Source organism: Cucurbita moschata, unplaced genomic scaffold (assembly GCF_002738365.1).
Source record: "Cucurbita moschata cultivar Rifu unplaced genomic scaffold, Cmos_1.0 Cmo_Scf00015, whole genome shotgun sequence".
Taxonomy (NCBI): Eukaryota; Viridiplantae; Streptophyta; class Magnoliopsida; order Cucurbitales; family Cucurbitaceae; genus Cucurbita; species Cucurbita moschata.
Window position 1 is genome coordinate 4,100,325 of NW_019268531.1, and position 17,144 is coordinate 4,117,468.

Genomic DNA, 17,144 nt, shown 5'->3' on the forward strand with positions numbered 1-17,144 from the left:
CCCCCCCCCCCCCCCCCCCCATTCCAGCGTCATATGAAGGTCCACTAAATTGGGTTGCCTTCATTTCTGACTTGGCCAATGATTTGAGCACCCATAACCATGTCAGTAACTCCATGTTCATCCCATTTACAAAGTTTCCCTCCACAATGAAATCAAGTTTATTCTACAGTTGTCCAACTAATATGACATTGGTTTTAGCGGTTATCACTTGTGTCTAGGCAAAGTCGGCCCAAACAAATTTCCACCCGTGCAGTCCAATATGCTATGGAATCATACCCTTCTCACTATTCCAACGTAATATTAAGGTCCACTAATTGGGTTGCCTCCATTTTATCTAACTGGTCCAATGATTTGAGCACCCATAACAAAGCTAGTAACTCTATTTTCAGCCTATTTACAAAGTTCCCCTCTACAATTAAATCAAGTTTATTCGACAATTATCCAACTAACACTTTCATACATACATCAATTCTTCCTACATCACCACATACATGTCCAAGTTCAAACTAAAACAAATGAATTCCTCTCTCGCTATAGAACAAACGATAAACTTCCCTTTACTGTTTCTGAGAACTAACTCATATAAAAGAAAACATAAATTTCCATCCAAGAAGTTTAGTGCCTCCTAAAGATCACTCATTTATTATATACTATCTTGTGAACTTGATGGGGCATATACTCCTCTTTTTTACCAAAGATACCCATTCCATATAACTAACTATCTTGACATGCTAAATATCCCATGCTCCCTCCTTGCATTCATAAACTTAATTGGAGGTTTACTGGTCCTATTTGAATCTAGATTATAAATGAGTTTTTGATGTACATGTGAAGTTCAAAGTTGATAAATTTAATAAACGAATAAGATAAGAATCAGCTGAAAAATATAAGATCACAATTTCTCCAACAAGATAAATCCAAACATATGGAATATATTTCCATTAAACTTTTGCCCTAAATGTCCGAATGGACACCCTCAAAAATGTTCTGTATAGTTTCAAATAGAGTCAACTATAGTATCAATACAAGGATAAAAATGTTTTCTCCATGGGAATCCAAAAGATGGAAGTATAAATTGCACCTCTTCTGGGGTTAGAAGCTCAATTTGCAGAAAGAAAGTTTGCCTATGAAAATCTCTCTTCAATTAGAAACCAACTAAACACGGTTAGGAATGGTTACTAAATCAATTAGAAAAATTCAATACGGAGAAATTAAGATAGATCATCTATGGTTCTTACAGGCAAGTCTATTTGTGTATGATGTTTCTACAGACAGAAAGGAAGGAAAGGTTAAGAGCCCAATGTTTAAAAATTTACAGAATACTTAATTCATAGTCCAGTACTAGACCCATACTTGGTGTCTCTTGAACACAAGTTTTCTTTCCTTCGCAGAAGTCACACCTAGACTAGAGTACCTAGCAATGCTTCAGCCGCTATATGCAAAAGCTCAAGTGGAAGGCCACCATGGAAGGACAATAATGACACTTGCAAAGAATATCTCCTACCTGTAGTGGAAGCATAAGTATACACATGCCGAAGGCTGTACACTATAACGGAGTAAATAAGAAGAGCTACAATTACTAACGTTTCTATACGCATCGAGTCTGTAATTACAACTTAATCAGTAGTGGTTGATGAAATCACAATTCTTCTTCCTGTCATTCTTTTTCTTAGCTCTGTCTAGTACAGTTGTTTTCATTCTCTTGTCGCCATAGTTAACTCTAAGTACACTCTATAATCTATACCAGTTTCACTACCAAGATGCATCTACTTCAGAATGCTAAATTTGAAAACATCACAGTAACAGCACCAAAATCATCGCATAAATTATCAACACCTTCAAGAAGAAAATAAAGAATCGACAAAGAACTGTTGCTCATCACATAAAAATCCAAAGAAATAAGAAGAAAATAGATGCCACAGCAGAGGAAAACGCCAAAACAACAACAACAAAAACAACTACCTGAAGGTAGCTCCGGCGTTCGGCGTTGAAATGCCTAAATACACGAATAACCGTCAATCGAGACCTTGGAGAATCCAAAACAACGTTCTACAACATCATCCTGACCTTACATCAGCAAATTTTGTGAAAGAATTCATGCCTCTCACGTCTTTGACTCGAAAATTCTTCCTGTTTCCTCCATCGCCGCCAGTGGTCGCCTCCGCCTCCGCTACCGTCTTTAATCCTTTCTTGTACTCAATGGATTGCAAAAACAAGGCAGTGATAATCAATGAACTGAGCAAATCAAAGGATTTTCGTTAAGCTAAAATTAAATAATTGCATATAAAATATTAAAATGTAATAATTGTTTAATACTTTTAATTAATTTATAATTTATTTTTACGACTTTTATTGATAAAAATTATATTTAAAATTAAATACAAGAGAAGGATGTAATATATAATATAATTAATTAATTACTCAATTCAAATCAAAATAAATTAGCGATAATTAAAAATTTTAATTTAATTGTAAAAAAAATAATTGAACAAGTATAAATTAATTAGAATAATAACATTTTATACTAAATAATTAAAGATAATGTAAAATATTAATTATAAATGTATTAGTTAAAATTTAATAAATATAAATAATATATTTATATTTAATTACTTAAGTTAAAATGGGAGAGATATTGAAAAACCTAATAAATTAATCTTTAGAATAAATATGAAAATAATAAAAAAAAAATTAATTAATTAATTTTAAGCCTCTAATAATAATAATAAACGGAGGATTATGTATAAATTTTTTTAATTATCAAAGACTACGTATTAAATTTTGAATTTTTAGAAATTATGTCCGTAAAAAAAAAAAAAAAAATATATATATATATATATATATATATATATATATATATAATGGTTTTTTTTACCAATTTTTAATAAAAATAACTAATTAAAAATAAAAAAAATTAAAATAACTATTTTTTAATTAATAATAAATAGAAAAAATGAGGTGCGAAGGACTTGATCTCTACAAATTTATTTTTAATAAAAATAACTAATTAAAAATAAAAAAAATTAAAATAACTATTTTTTAATTAATAATAAATAGAAAAAATGACGTGCGAAGGACTTGATCTCCACAAATTTTTTGCAGAGAATTTCCGCCTCAGCCCCCACGAAAATGAAATAGGTGTCAGGGAAGGCATTTATATTCTCTGCATTATAGTAAAATTTGCAGTAGCACAAATCGAGAAATACAGTTTTTAAGTCGATTTCGAGATTGAAACTGCCCCATCCCGTAAACTGACGAAAATATTTTAGTATACTTGTCCTCACATATCTACAAACTGATGACCTAAAATGGTAGAAACGAACATTACAATGGATCAAACACAGAGCCTTTTGACTTCGTACCATGTTAACTGATATGTTATCGTATATCTAAGTATATCAATACTTCAGCACAATCATAATGTGCAAAGTTCAAAATCTAAACCTAGTCTCGATCGTAATAGTCATAGCTAAAACCGAGCTAGGTCATAGTTCAGATTTGAGTAGAAATCGAACACGTGGTTACCCGAGCTATTATTTGTTCGGATGAATGGAAGAAGATGCTCCCTAGTGACTGATGGAGAGAAAGGACTTCTAGTTTTAGAGATTGTCTTCCTTTTTCTCTTACCTTTTTTTGAATTTTCTTTTTGTCCTTTGCCTTTTAGCTTCTTCTTTCTATTTCATTTCAATTCTATATATATATATATATATATTGGAATGATCATGCTATCAAATCAATAAGGATGGTGGGGCTCGAGTGGTTCGAGATTATGCTAAATTTAGGGTTTTCGATGGGTTTGAACATATTATCGTTAGAACGAAACATACACTTAAAAAATTTTATATGCCAATATGAGCATAGCTCAACTATATGAACTTTTGTTAAAGCTATGTAAGATCCCACATTTATTGGAAAGAAGAACGAGTGTGAGCAAGAATGTTGAGCCCCGAAAGGGGTGGATTGAGATCCCACGTCGGTTGGGGAGGAAAACAAAGCATTAGGTGTGGAAACTTCTCTCTAGCTGACGTGTTTTAAAAACTTTGAAGGAAAACCCGAAAGGAAAAGCCTAAAGAGAACAATATCTACTAGTGGTGGGCTTGAGCATTATCGGTCGAACTCATTGCTAACTGACATACTGAATTTAGATAGGGGGAAAGAAAAAGAAAACCGAGATCGAGATATTTGTAAACTAAATTATTCGAAACCGACAAAATCGAATAAACCAACAAATACAAAACGATCAATGTGTAGCCAAATCAAACTGCAATTATTTTTTCAATCTCGAAAAAAACCAGCTAAAAGCATGACCAATTGAATCAATCAAAACGACTTACACAGATCTTATCCAAACGAGACCAAGTGTCGGTTTGAAATGACTTTCTAAGTGCTCGAACACAGGATCCTCTAATGCATTACGTTTTTCACTTTAATACTCGAGAAACCCTGATGTAACCTAAAAATACAGTCCAAATCAAGCCAACTCGAACGGACTTTCTAAATGCTCGAGAAAACCAGATCAAACCTAAAGATACAGTCCAAATCAATCGAACGAACGCAATAGAACTCGACCAGTCTCATCGATATTTTCCAATTCCAAAACTACCCCTAATCCCAAAACTTCGAAAAACATAATACAAACTTTGGGGGTACCATAAAGAGAGTAATAATAGAGAGAGAGGTCCACATGTGAATCTTAGGGGTAAAAATGGTACAAAAAAAGAACATTGGAGAAGGGTTTGGTATTTTGGAGGCAAAATAGGAAGCACGGCGGTCGGTATGTTTTCAAGACGTTTTTGGCTGCAAACTTATTGGCTTAACTCTATTCAACTCCCATTCACTTGTTTCCTTCTCCAAATCCTCTTTCTTATTTGTTTTTATGCATAGTTTTTGCTTGCATTTGTTTCTTCCACGCTTATTTTATCATTAAATTCAAGTCGACCGTGGTGATGTTCCACGTTGATTGTGGAGGAGAACGAAACATCCTTTATGAGGGTCTGGAAACTTCTCCCTAACATACGCGTTTTAAAGCCTTGAGGAGAAGTCCAAAGAGGAAAATATCTGCTAGTGCTGTTACAAATGGTATCAGAGCCAGACAATGGGCGATGTGCCAGCGAGGACACTAGGCTCCGAAGAGGGTAGACACAAGGCAGTGTGCCAGTAAGGACGCTGGGTCCCAAGGGAGGTGGATTTGGTAAGGGTCCCACATCGATTGGAGAAAGGAACGAGTGTCAGCAAGGACGCTAGACCCTAAAGAGGGGTAGACACGAGGCAGTGTGCTAATAAGGACGCTGGGCCCCGAAAGGGGTGGATTTGGTAAGGGTCCCACATCGATGGGAGAAAGGAACGAGGGTCAGCGAGGATGCTAGGCCTTGAAGGGGGTGGATTGTAATGTCCCACATCAGTTGAGGAGGAGAACGAAACACCCTAATAAGTGTATGAAAACCGAGTGGATTTGGTAAGGGTCCCACATCGATTGGAGAAATGAACTAGTGTCAGCGAGGACGCTAGGCCCTAAAGGGGTAGACACGAGGCAGTGTGCATTTTAATACATGAAAACTCGGAGCACGCTACTTGTTCGGGTGTCACAACCGAATCATTTCATAGAATAGTAAAACACGTTTAACTATAAAGTTCTTATGAATGAGCTACCGAAAAAGAAGGTACACTTTCTTAATATAGATGATAATTTTCAAATTTTTTAACTTTCTTAATCATTCTGTCATCATGATCACTCTCATTCACATGGAGTCTCAGTTCATTCATCCACCACTCCTATACTCGGGTGTTACAACCTCCCCTTCCTAAATGTCTCCACCGTCATCTCCACCACGACTATCGTCGATGAGCACTGCCACCATTGGTCACTCCATCACCAACCGTCACCACCCGCCGTTGGAGCCGACCTCATCTCACCACCATGATGGTCATAGTGTTTTAAACATAATTTTGAACTTCGTTCATCGTGTTTCCTAATAGACTTTTATCCATTTCACAATAAACATAAAAATAATTTTATCGACCGTTTTACATATGAAGATCATTTAAAGGGTAAAAGTGTAATTTGATAAAGTTAAAAGTTTTGGATGAATTTTTATTAACATTATTTTTTTTCTTGTTAAATTACCCGTACCTTTCAAATGTATATAATATTTATGACAAATTCGGTAACCTCCTACGCCCACCACTAGTCGATAATATCCGCTTTGACTCGTTACATATAAACATTAGGCTCATGATTCTAAAACGCGTTTGTTAACGAGAGGTTTCCACGCCCTTATAAGTAATGTTTCGTATCTCACAATACAACCTTCGTGGGGGGCCCAACGCCCTCACAGTCACACCACTCGTGTCTAACTCTCATACCATTTGTAACAGTCTAAACCCACTGCTAACAGATATTATCCACTTTGACCCATTACGTATCATCGTTAAGCTCACAATTTTAAAACGCATAAGCTAGCGAGAGATTTCCACACCCTTACCAGAAATGTTTATGTGAGATCCCACATCGGTTAAGGAGGAGAACAAAACATTCTTTATAATAGTGTGGAAATCTCTCCCTAGCATATGCATTTTAAAAATATTGAGGTAAGCTCGAAGGAAAGCCTAAAAAGGACAATATTGGCTAGCAGTGGGGTTAGGTTGTTACAGTTTCGTATCTTCCAATCCACCCCCTTGGAGGCCCAACGTCCTCACTAGCACACCACTTCATGTCTGGTTCAGATACCATTTGTAACCACCCCCTTGGAGGCCCAACGTCCTCACTAGCACACCACCTGGTGTCTGGCTCAGATACCATTTGTAACCATCCCCTTGGGGGCCCAATGCCCTCACTAGCACATCACTGTCTGACTCAGATATCATTTGTAACCATCCCCTTGGAGGCCCAACGCCCTCACTAGCACATCACCCGTTGTCTGACTCGGATATCATTTGTAACCACCCCCTTGGAGGCCCAACGTCCTCACTAGCACACCACCCGATGTCTGGCTCAGATACCATTTGTAACCACCCCTTGGAGGTCCAACGTCCTCACTAGCACACCACCCGATGTCAGGCTCAGATACCATTTGTAACCACCCTTTTGGAGGCCCAACATCCTCACTAGCACAACACCCGGTGTCTGGCTCAGATATCATTTGTAGTAATGCCAAAGCCCACCGCTAGCAGATATACTTGAAAGAGATTTCCACGCATTTATAAAAAATACTCCATTCCAATTTTAAAAAAAAATTAATCAATATCTAATAAAATCTAAAACTTTCAAATTATATATCAAATAGATCCCTAATTTAGAGAAAATTAAAAAAAAGGACTAAAACTTACCATTAATTAATTTTTAGAATTTGAAAAAGATGAAGAAATGGGGGTGAAAAGAAAAACAAAGGTAGGGACGAGGGGTCAATTTGCAAATAAAATAAATGTGAGGTCCCTATCAGCAGTCTCACGTGTTTGGGTATTCAGGGAAACGTCGGCGACAGCGTCAGAGGCCGCCTGAAAAAGAGCTTCCACTTTTTACACGCCAAAATCTCTTACCCCTTCTCTTCTCCTTCCTTCTATATACTTCTTTTCAAACCCCTTATTATTACATATGTTCAAAAATTATATATTTGGTCCCGTACTTTCATCGATCTAGTAATCATTCCTATACTTTAATATGTAAGGACCTAGCTCGAGAAAATCTTGCTTAGATATAACGAGGGTCGGGTACGGTAATTGTCCAGGCTTTAATATGCTCGTGTTGATGTCGAGAACTCGTAGATGTATGAACAAATTCTGGTAATTACTTGACCTCACGCGTGCAAAAAATGACGGTGAGTAAATTACACTGTAATTTTTTTGTTTTGGAGCTAATTTTATCCATAAAAAATTTAAAATTTTGATAATTACTCAGACCTAGTTTTTGCGTGTACAGAAAATGAAAGAGGGTAAATCAGTGAGATCTAAGTGGTTGTTACACGGTAAATTTTATCCACTAAAATTTTAAATTTCTAATAATCTCCGGAACTTGTGTGTGAAGTATATTGGTGATGTTTTCAGTGTTTTCGTACTAATTTTATCCACTGAGAATTTAAAATTATGATAATCATCCGACTCTGTGTGCAAAAAAAAAAAAAAAAAGAAGTGAGTAAAATCAATGAAGTCGAAGTGGTTGCTACACTGTAACGTTTTTGTTTCCGAGCTAATTTTATCTGAATATTTAGAATTCTGATAATCACGGGACCTCGTGTGTGTGCAAAAAAAGGAAAGTGAGTGCATCAGTTAGATCTAAGTGGTTGCTATACAGTAATATTTTTTGTTTTCGGGTAAATTTTATCTGCTGAAAATTTAAATTTTTTATCATCACTGGACCTCGTGTGTGTGTGTGCGCGCAATAAAAAAAACGAAAGTGAGTAAATCAGTGAGATCTATGTAGTTCCTATACCGTAACATTTTGTTCTCAAATGGACCTCGTGTGTGCAGTAAACGAAAGTGCATTTTGTTCTCAAATGGACCTCGTGTGTGCAGTAACCGAAAGTGATTAAATCAGTAAGATTTAAGTGGTTGCTACACGGTAAAAAATTTTGTTTCCCGACTAATTTTATCTAAAATTCAAGTAATCACTTTTCGGGTGCAATATATATATATAATTAAACCTATAAATATACCTTATATACCCACCAAAAGCCTACATGTTTCACCCTATTATTTTACTTGGCCTTAAAGCTTAATAGGCATAGTAAAAAAATATTGATTTCATTGTCACGTAAATCGAAAATGTGTTACATTATTTTAAATTTGACTAAACTATAGGGACCATATAAAACCTTTTAAAATTATAGGGTCAATTTTTTTTTATAATAATTTTCATATTTTCATATTTGAAAGAATATGGACAAAAAAAACAACAATAATAATAATTGAATATTTGAAAGTACAGATATCAAAATAAAACATTTTTTACACCGAATGTTTTTGATTTTTACCATTTTTTTTAAACTATGAAAAATGTGGAGATATATGAATCAATTACCATTGAGCTATACTTACGTTGATAACTTTATACTAATAGTTTTGTGAGATCTCATATTGGTTGGAGAGAAGAACGAATTATTTCTTATAACGATGTGAAAACCTCTCCCTAACAGACGGATTTTAAAACCGTGAGCTTGACGACGATACGTAACGGGTCAAAGTGGACAATATCCACTAGTAATGAGTTTGAGCTGTTACAAATGATATTAGAGTCAGTCATCAGGAGATGTGTCTGTTAGGACGCAAGCTCCCAATGGAGATGAATTGTGAGATCCCATATAGAGAGGAAAACGAAACATTTCTTATAAAGGTGTGAAAACTTCTCGTTAATAGATATGTTTTAAAATTGTGAGGTTGACGACGATACGTAACAGATCAAAACGGACAATATTACTAGCGGTGAGCTTGAACTGTTACAAATGGTATCAGAGCTAGTTATCGAATGATATGTCATAGAGAACGCTGGCACCCCGTAGGGGTAGATTGTAAGATCCCACATCGATCGGAGAGAATAAAAATACGAACTTTGACTGCAATTGGCAAGGCACGTTCGGAATTTAACCCACTTTTGTGTAAATAAATAAATAAATAAAATAAAAGGTAAGTTAAATTAATTTATTATTTTTTAAAAAGGGAGGGTAAAAGAATAAATTCACATGCATAAGAAATCAAGAGGAAAAGGGCGAAAAGAAAATGGGGGAATGGGAAGCAAAATGTCAAACACAAGGCATTCAATTTGGCATTGGGGAACCGCACCATTTGACAGCTCTTCCGCCCCACGCCTCGATCCCACCGCCGCCCCCCGCCCCCGCCTCTCCGCCCCTCTCCGCCACAAACGGTCAAATTAAATATTTTTAAAAATTTTCAATTTTATATTTAATCAGACAAAAACTATAACGACCCATTTCCAATATTCGGATCGAGATTTGGAATCTAGCATTCCCGTGTAACATAGTCATCACGTTACCTACCTACCTTCGCTTCTTAAAAGTGAAAACTATTTCTACAGACCAACACGAGTAGAAAAATTTCTATGAGGTCACCTAACATGGTATTGGTTCATTCATGTACTCCTCCTCTACTTGTGAGATCCCACATCGGTTGAGAAGGAAAACGAAATGTTCTTTACAAGAGTATGAAAACTTCTCCCTAATAGACCCATTTTAAATTTTTTTAAAGAATTAATTTAGTGGAAGATCATGGGTTTTTAAGTGGGGAATACTATCTCCATTGGTATGAGGTCTTTCGGGAAGCCCAAAGCAAATCCACGAGAGCTTATGCTTAAAGTGGACAATATCGTACCATTGTGGAGAGTCGTGATTCCTAATATGCCACTTGTCACAATCGCACTCTTGATGGTAGTCGACTTGCGATTGTGCGACACTCACTTTCCAACGACAAGTGAGCTAAGCCAATTCGTTCTTACATCGCCTACGGGCAAGCGACCTATGCTCGAGCCTTTGGACTCGGTTTAAGAAAAAGGTTTTAGAAAACGAGGGCAGAGTTTCTTACGTCGCCTATGGCAAGCGACCTATGCTCCAGCCTCTGGTATCAGTTTAAAAAGAAGGTTTTAAAAAACGAGGGCAGAGAGAGATTTTGAAATAGACGTTATATATGCAAGCAAGAGAGTGACAACAATAACTCAATATCTACAACTACAAAAAAAAAAAAATTAAAATATATTTTTTGAAACATACTTTTGGCTTGCATTTCCCCATATATTTTGACTTTTTTTACCCCGTTTTTTTTGGGATAAATATAATAATAATATTATTATATATTATAAAATGTCAATATTCTCGCTTTCCAATCACCTCCCCACCTTTATTTATTTATTATTTAAAAAAAAATAAAAATAAATAAATAATTAATTAATTAATATCCCACCTTTTTAACTATCCCTTTTCCTCAACCTTTTCAAACTTATATGGGGATTTACCAATGCACTTTTGCTTGCCTTCCCTTTTCAATGCCTCAATTAATTAATTAATTAATTAATTAATTTATTTATTTATTCTTCCAAGTACATATTTTCTAAATTTTAAATTACTTTAATTTTTTATTTTAAAAATAATTATTAAAATATCATTTTAATCCCAATACATTTTTAAATATCTAAATTTAATTTTGAAATAAATAATTTAAATTTTGAATTAACTTATAAAATTATATATTTTTATAAATAAAAATGAAAATTTTGATGGTTGAGTAGGCCAGTTCTTGGTCTGCTCTATCATCATTGGCTTCGTGGAAGCAATTGGAAGCTTTTTTATTTTTATTTTAATTATTATTATTTTTTTGCCTTTTCTTTTTGAAAAGTCAAACCCATAATTCTTTCTTGGAATAATATTTCTGCAATTTCAAAAAATAAATTACAAATTATTGTTTTTATTTTATTAAATTAAATTCTTTAATATATTTCAAATTATTTTTTACATATTGGTTATTTCTTTAATTTACATGAATATTGTTATAAATTAGATATTTTCCATCATTTAATGGAAATAATATTTATTTAATAGTATTTTTTAACGTTGAATAACATAATTAAAGTTATTTCTTTAATTTTCAGGATCACTCTCATTTGAACGTGGTCTGGGTTCATTTATATAGCGTTTGTCCAGCAAAGGCTAGAAGAAGATGACTTGTATAGTCGATTTGATAATGACCGACCAACCCGAACCCAACTTTACCTTTTATTTTTTATTTTTTTATGTAGACATCATATTTTCAGGGATCGAACATGGTCTGGGTTCATTTATATACTACTTCTTCATTCATTGCACCCGTCACTAGCTTCCGCTTTGATTCGTCCCCTGAACCATATATAACTAAGAGAAATGCTATTCTAATGCCACTTATAACGCCCCATGGTCAAGAATTGAAAATCCAAATCTTAGACCTCGGTAGTAATTATAAATAAATTAGAATAAAAAAAATAATTTAAAAAACCAAAAATAAAAAAAAAATTATTAAAAAGAAAAGAGACTTTGACCTTTCATGAAGAAATATATATATATATATATAATAAATATTGAACTAAAAAAAAAAGGAAAAAGAAAATGGAAAAGTGAAAAGCAAAGATTTGGGGGCAGAGGAAGCGAGTAGTGTTTTTCAAAGAGATATTTGGGAATTGGAAGCTGCAACAATGGTGGGTCGTTTCTGTTTCTCCATTTCCGCCATGGATGCGACAGTGAAGAAGCTCCACCTCGAACTGTAACCCTAAAGGAGAAGATAAAATCTCAGCCGTGTTTTCTATGTAGGTCTGATTCATCTCAATCTTATTCTCTCTCTTCTTCCATTTTTTTTAATACTGTTTCCTTTTCAGTTGCTCTTCTCGATATTGTTTTTTGTTTTTTAAAATAAAGTTTTTCTCTCACTCTCAGATGCATCCAAAATCCATGGCTTCCGCGTACTTTGTGCATTATTCAAAAGCATGAGAGCATAGGGGCTCGTGATCGTGTTCGTGTTCGTGTTCTTCCTCGAGGATTTAGAGAGAGAAGAATCCTTAATTTGCTGTCCCAATCTTCGTGCCGTTTTCTGTTTGGATCTCGCTTTGTATTCATTCTGTTCTTTAATCTCTTAAAACTCGCGTTAATGGTGGTAGCCATTGATCCTGCTACCTCCTCTTCCTTTATGAAGAGTATCACTCGCCGCCATTGTCAGACCTTCTGTGTTTTCCTTCATCTTTTACTTCCTTCCTTCCTCCAATGGCTGCCTACGCTTTGCTTGGCGATTCCACTGGACGTGTTAATGGCGGTTTTGATGATAGTCCTTTGACGAGTGCATCGACGAACAGTAACGGCAGTGAAGAACGTAATCATCAACAGACTGTTCAAGTTCAGGTTATTCAGTCGCGAAAAATGGTGCGGAAGAGAATCGCGTCGGAGATGGAGATCGACGGCGGTGGAGTCACTGCATCTGTTCATTCTCGGCTTTCGCGGCGGAGTTTAGGTTCCGATCGTCCTTTTGGTTGTGGAGAAATTAAAGGGAATGTGAATTATTGTTCTTCTTCAAACCCTAGCCATGGCGGTAACCACTCCACTGTGCATAATTTAACCGCTCTGACGTCAGGTGTAATCGAAGGGACAAATTTATCAAATCCTCCTTCTGCTTCTGATGCTACGGCCTCTTCCACTACCTCCAACAATAACAATAACAACAACGCGACTCTTCTTGATAGTACTCTTCCTGTTCTTCGTCCTCAGCCCCACCATCACTTGCAGAATCCTGCAGTCTGTGGTTTCTCTGGTTTGCCGTTGTTCCCACCGGAATCGAATCACCACCACAAGTTAAATACTCGGAGTAATCCTTTTCCCCTTCCTAATCCATCTCAGATTCTTCTTCATAATCCTCCCACTACTGCAACATCCTCCATTATCGCCGCCGCTTCTTCTCCCATGGATGATTCCTCCGCCACCGCTTGGATCGACGGCATCATTAAGGACTTAATCCACAGCTCCACCGCCATATCCATTCCTCAGCTTATTCAGAACGTACGTGAGATTATCTACCCCTGTAACCCCAATCTTGCGAACCTTCTTGAGTTTCGTCTTCGTACTTTGACGGAACCTAGTGTTCCTAACTTCGTTGCTGAGGATCACCGATTGAGGAAATCCGCTTTGCCGTTGCCGGCGCCGGTGGCCGGGCTGGGGTTGCAGCAGAGGCAGTTCAATCAAGAACAGCATGAGCAAGAGCATGATTGTTCTGGTTTGAAGCTTAATCTCGATTCTTCTTCTCTGCATAATTTTTCTACTTTCCCCTCTCATCCACCGTTTCATGAGCCGTATCTTCACTGGGGAGCAACCACTCCACCAGTGCCCACCCCCTCCGGCGAGGATGCCTTACAGCGGCTCCCCGGTCATCATCAACTTAATCTCTCTTCTGTTACACCGTCGTCGCTTGTTTCTCTAAACCATGTCCCTTCAAAGCCACAATCAGAACAGCAGAACTCCTGTCCGGTGAATGTAAAGGCGGCGGTGGCACAGCCGCCGCCAGCGGCAGCGCCACAGCCGAGTAATAACCCTTCAGCCACTGCTTTGCTAATTAGAGAGATTAAAGAGGAAATGAGGCAACAGAAGAGAGACGAAGAAGGGTTACATCTCTTGACATTACTTCTTCAATGTGCCGAAGCCGTTTCTGCTGATAATTTAGAAGAAGCCAACAAGATGCTCTTGGAAATCTCCGAGTTGTCCACACCCTTCGGCACATCGGCACAGAGGGTAGCAGCGTATTTCTCAGAAGCAATGTCGGCGAGGCTTGTAAGCTCATGTTTAGGCATATATGCAGCTCTGCCGCCATCGTTGATGCCCCATACCCACAGCCAGAAGATAGCTTCAGCCTTCCAGGTCTTCAATGGCATAAGCCCATTTGTCAAATTCTCACACTTCACTGCCAATCAAGCCATACAAGAAGCTTTTGAAAGGGAAGAGAGAGTTCACATTATAGATCTAGACATCATGCAAGGCCTTCAATGGCCTGGTCTCTTCCACATCTTGGCGTCTAGGCCTGGCGGGCCGCCGTATGTCCGCCTTACAGGGCTAGGGACCTCTCAGCAAGTTCTTGAGGCCACTGGCAAGCGCCTCACTGAATTCGCCGAGAAGCTAGGCCTTCCCTTCGATTTCTTCCCTGTGGCTGATAAAATTGGCAATTTAGACTTGGAGAGGCTCAACGTGAGCAAAAGGGAAGCCGTTGCCGTTCATTGGATGCAGCACTCTCTTTATGAAGTCACTGGTTCTGATTCCAATACGCTATGGCTTTTGCAGAGGTATGAAATTTTGATTATCTTTCATGGGGTTTCTGATTCTTAGTCTTAATCTTTACCTTCTCGTTTGTTCATAAGGATGAATAGTCTTCATAAACTTGGTTTGAATGACAGATTTACGTTTTGTTTCTGATCTCTCATATGGGTGTAGTAAATGGGTTACGTTAGTTTCATTGTGATCTCTGCAATGCACAGTTAAAGGCTGTGCAGCCTTTCAAACTGTGACATTTGACTGAATAATTCATGCATTTCTTCTCATTGATTAGTTTGCATACTCAAATATTGCTGTATCTATGTCTGAAATTGATTATCAGATTGGCCCCAAAAGTGGTGACGGTGGTGGAACAAGATCTAAGCCACACAGGCTCGTTCTTGGGGAGATTCGTAGAGGCCATTCACTACTATTCCGCACTGTTCGACTCATTGGGTGTCAGCTATGGCGAAGAGAGTGAAGAGAGACACTTAGTGGAGCAGCAACTTTTGTCAAGGGAGATCAGAAACGTGCTGGCCGTGGGTGGGCCGTCGAGGACCGGCGAAGTAAAGTTCCAAAACTGGAGAGAAAAGCTACAGCAATCTGGGTTTAAGGGCATTTCTCTCGCCGGAAATGCTGCAACTCAGGCCACTCTCCTCCTCGGAATGTTCCCTTCCGATGGGTATACGCTTGTAGAAGATCATGGGACTCTGAAACTTGGATGGAAGGATCTCTGTTTGCTCACAGCCTCAGCTTGGAAGCCGCCCTTTCATCATCATGCCGCCGCCGCCGCTGCTGCTACTGCACCGGCCACCAACAACAACCACATTCCACGGTACTGAAGTTCTTTCTTTCTCTTTATTTTTAAAAAAAATTCTATATATTATTGGTTTTTGTTTCGATAATATCATCATAATGGTTATTTTCATTTCCCCCTTTTCCAACCATAATGACAAGCTTTTGATCTTCATCTTGTTATGATTATAACCTTTTTTTCCATGTCCATTGTATACCAAATTATCTTCGCCTCTTAAATAATTCTTTTTTTGCTTCGTGAGATTAGATGAGTGTGAAATTGAACCATCGACTTGTGAGTTATATTAGATTTTATATATAAATGGACGGTAATATAAATTATTGTGCTCTAGAAATTAGATTTTGTCTATCCAATTGGGTATGATTTTCACCCCAACTTGAAAATAGAAAGGTTTTTAAGTACGAGAGAGAAATATTGTTGGATATAAAGCATAAAAAAGGAAGGATGAGGGTCCTTCAAATGATTGAAGGAATATACTAAAAAAAAATGATTGAAGAATATGAAGTATGCAAAATTATGAGACTATAGTGGACAGTTTCATATATACGAGTATTTAATGGAGATCGTTGTTGTCGAGTGATGCTCGGTAATAATGTATCTCTTCTCATCCTACAGGACTTGAACATACATCTCACGGCACAAAAGCTGATGATAGCCATGCAATACCTGTAATGACATTACCATCTTGTTAAACATATCGATTTTGTTGTTCATACGTCAAGGGTAGGGAAGGTCTTGGGAGTTGTATTGAACTAAACCACATGCTCCACGGCTTGTATGGGTCCTTGCTTTTAGCTTAACAATATACGTACGTGACGGTTCGATCATTTGACTTTTTAGTTGAAAAAATAACAATGTAGCTAATTGAGGTATGTTCATACCAATAATAATGGACTATATGCCTGCAAAGATGCAAAGAGACTTATAATAGATATGTAAATACGTAATAGCATATCGATTTAAACATATCACGGTAGATAAAATCTTAATTATGCCAATTTGAGCATAAGTCAGGTGAGTCACAACAATATTTAATTGTTCGAGTTAGATGTAAATGGAATTGTCATGTTCGTTTTAACATTTATTACGTTGTTTGAAGAATTTTGAATAGAATTGATGTTCTGTGACAACGATATGTAAACTAACACGATTGAATGTTCATTACTGACCGAAACAAAAGCTTTCCTTTTGTTTTTTTCTTCGATGTTGCTATGTGTTTATTAATCCAATCCAAATGCTTAGGTAAGGAGATTGAACAAACTCGATCGCTAACGACTAAGTAATCTTAAATGAGTTATAAAGTCATACCTAAAATTAATTACTTTTAAACCGATCAATAACGACTATATCTTACTCTTGATACATACATACATATATATATATATATATGGTATTTGATTGAAATGAAATTGTCGTAATGCATTTGTATTTGTATGTACTTTAGGGTTAAGAGAAGACAACAAAACAAAAGGACTATGTTCGCACCAGAGGGGGAGACTCATTTATGCACCTACTCCCACTATGTCCAACTAATCAATCAACTTTACCCATGTGACGTTTTTTTGTACCATAATGTT

The 17,144-nt window shown here is 36.7% G+C and overlaps 2 protein-coding genes across 5 annotated transcripts in view; one reads left to right on the top strand and one right to left on the bottom strand.

The window, feature by feature from the left end:
* The window catches only part of LOC111453541 (bifunctional protein FolD 1, mitochondrial-like), a 6,593-nt gene extending 4,339 nt beyond the window's left edge, over positions 1-2,254 (bottom strand). Inside the window, exons 1-2 of one of the 3 annotated variants that reach the window (XM_023094676.1) lie at positions 2,073-2,254; positions 1,963-1,996 (exon numbers count right to left, since the gene is read on the bottom strand). In XM_023094676.1, the coding sequence (XP_022950444.1) occupies positions 1,963-1,996; positions 2,073-2,099 (61 nt within the window). In that variant the 5' untranslated portion in view covers positions 2,100-2,254. Of the gene's footprint in view, positions 1-1,962; positions 1,997-2,067 lie in introns of all 3 variants that reach the window. The other 2 variants (XM_023094670.1, XM_023094672.1) reach the window with 2 other exon arrangements.
* Positions 2,255-12,061: 9,807 nt separating this feature from the next.
* LOC111453537 (protein SCARECROW-like) lies at positions 12,062-15,781 on the top strand. 2 transcript variants are annotated; one of them, XM_023094666.1, is made up of 3 exons: positions 12,062-12,278; positions 12,402-14,782; positions 15,094-15,781. In XM_023094666.1, exons 2-3 carry the CDS (start codon positions 12,726-12,728, stop codon positions 15,590-15,592), a joined length of 2,556 nt encoding a protein of 851 aa, XP_022950434.1. In that variant the 5' UTR covers positions 12,062-12,278; positions 12,402-12,725; the 3' UTR covers positions 15,593-15,781. The 2 variants fall into 2 exon arrangements, with proteins under 2 accessions (XP_022950434.1, XP_022950435.1); XM_023094667.1 differs by having other exon boundaries at positions 12,062-12,274.
* The last annotated feature ends 1,363 nt before the right edge of the window (positions 15,782-17,144 follow it).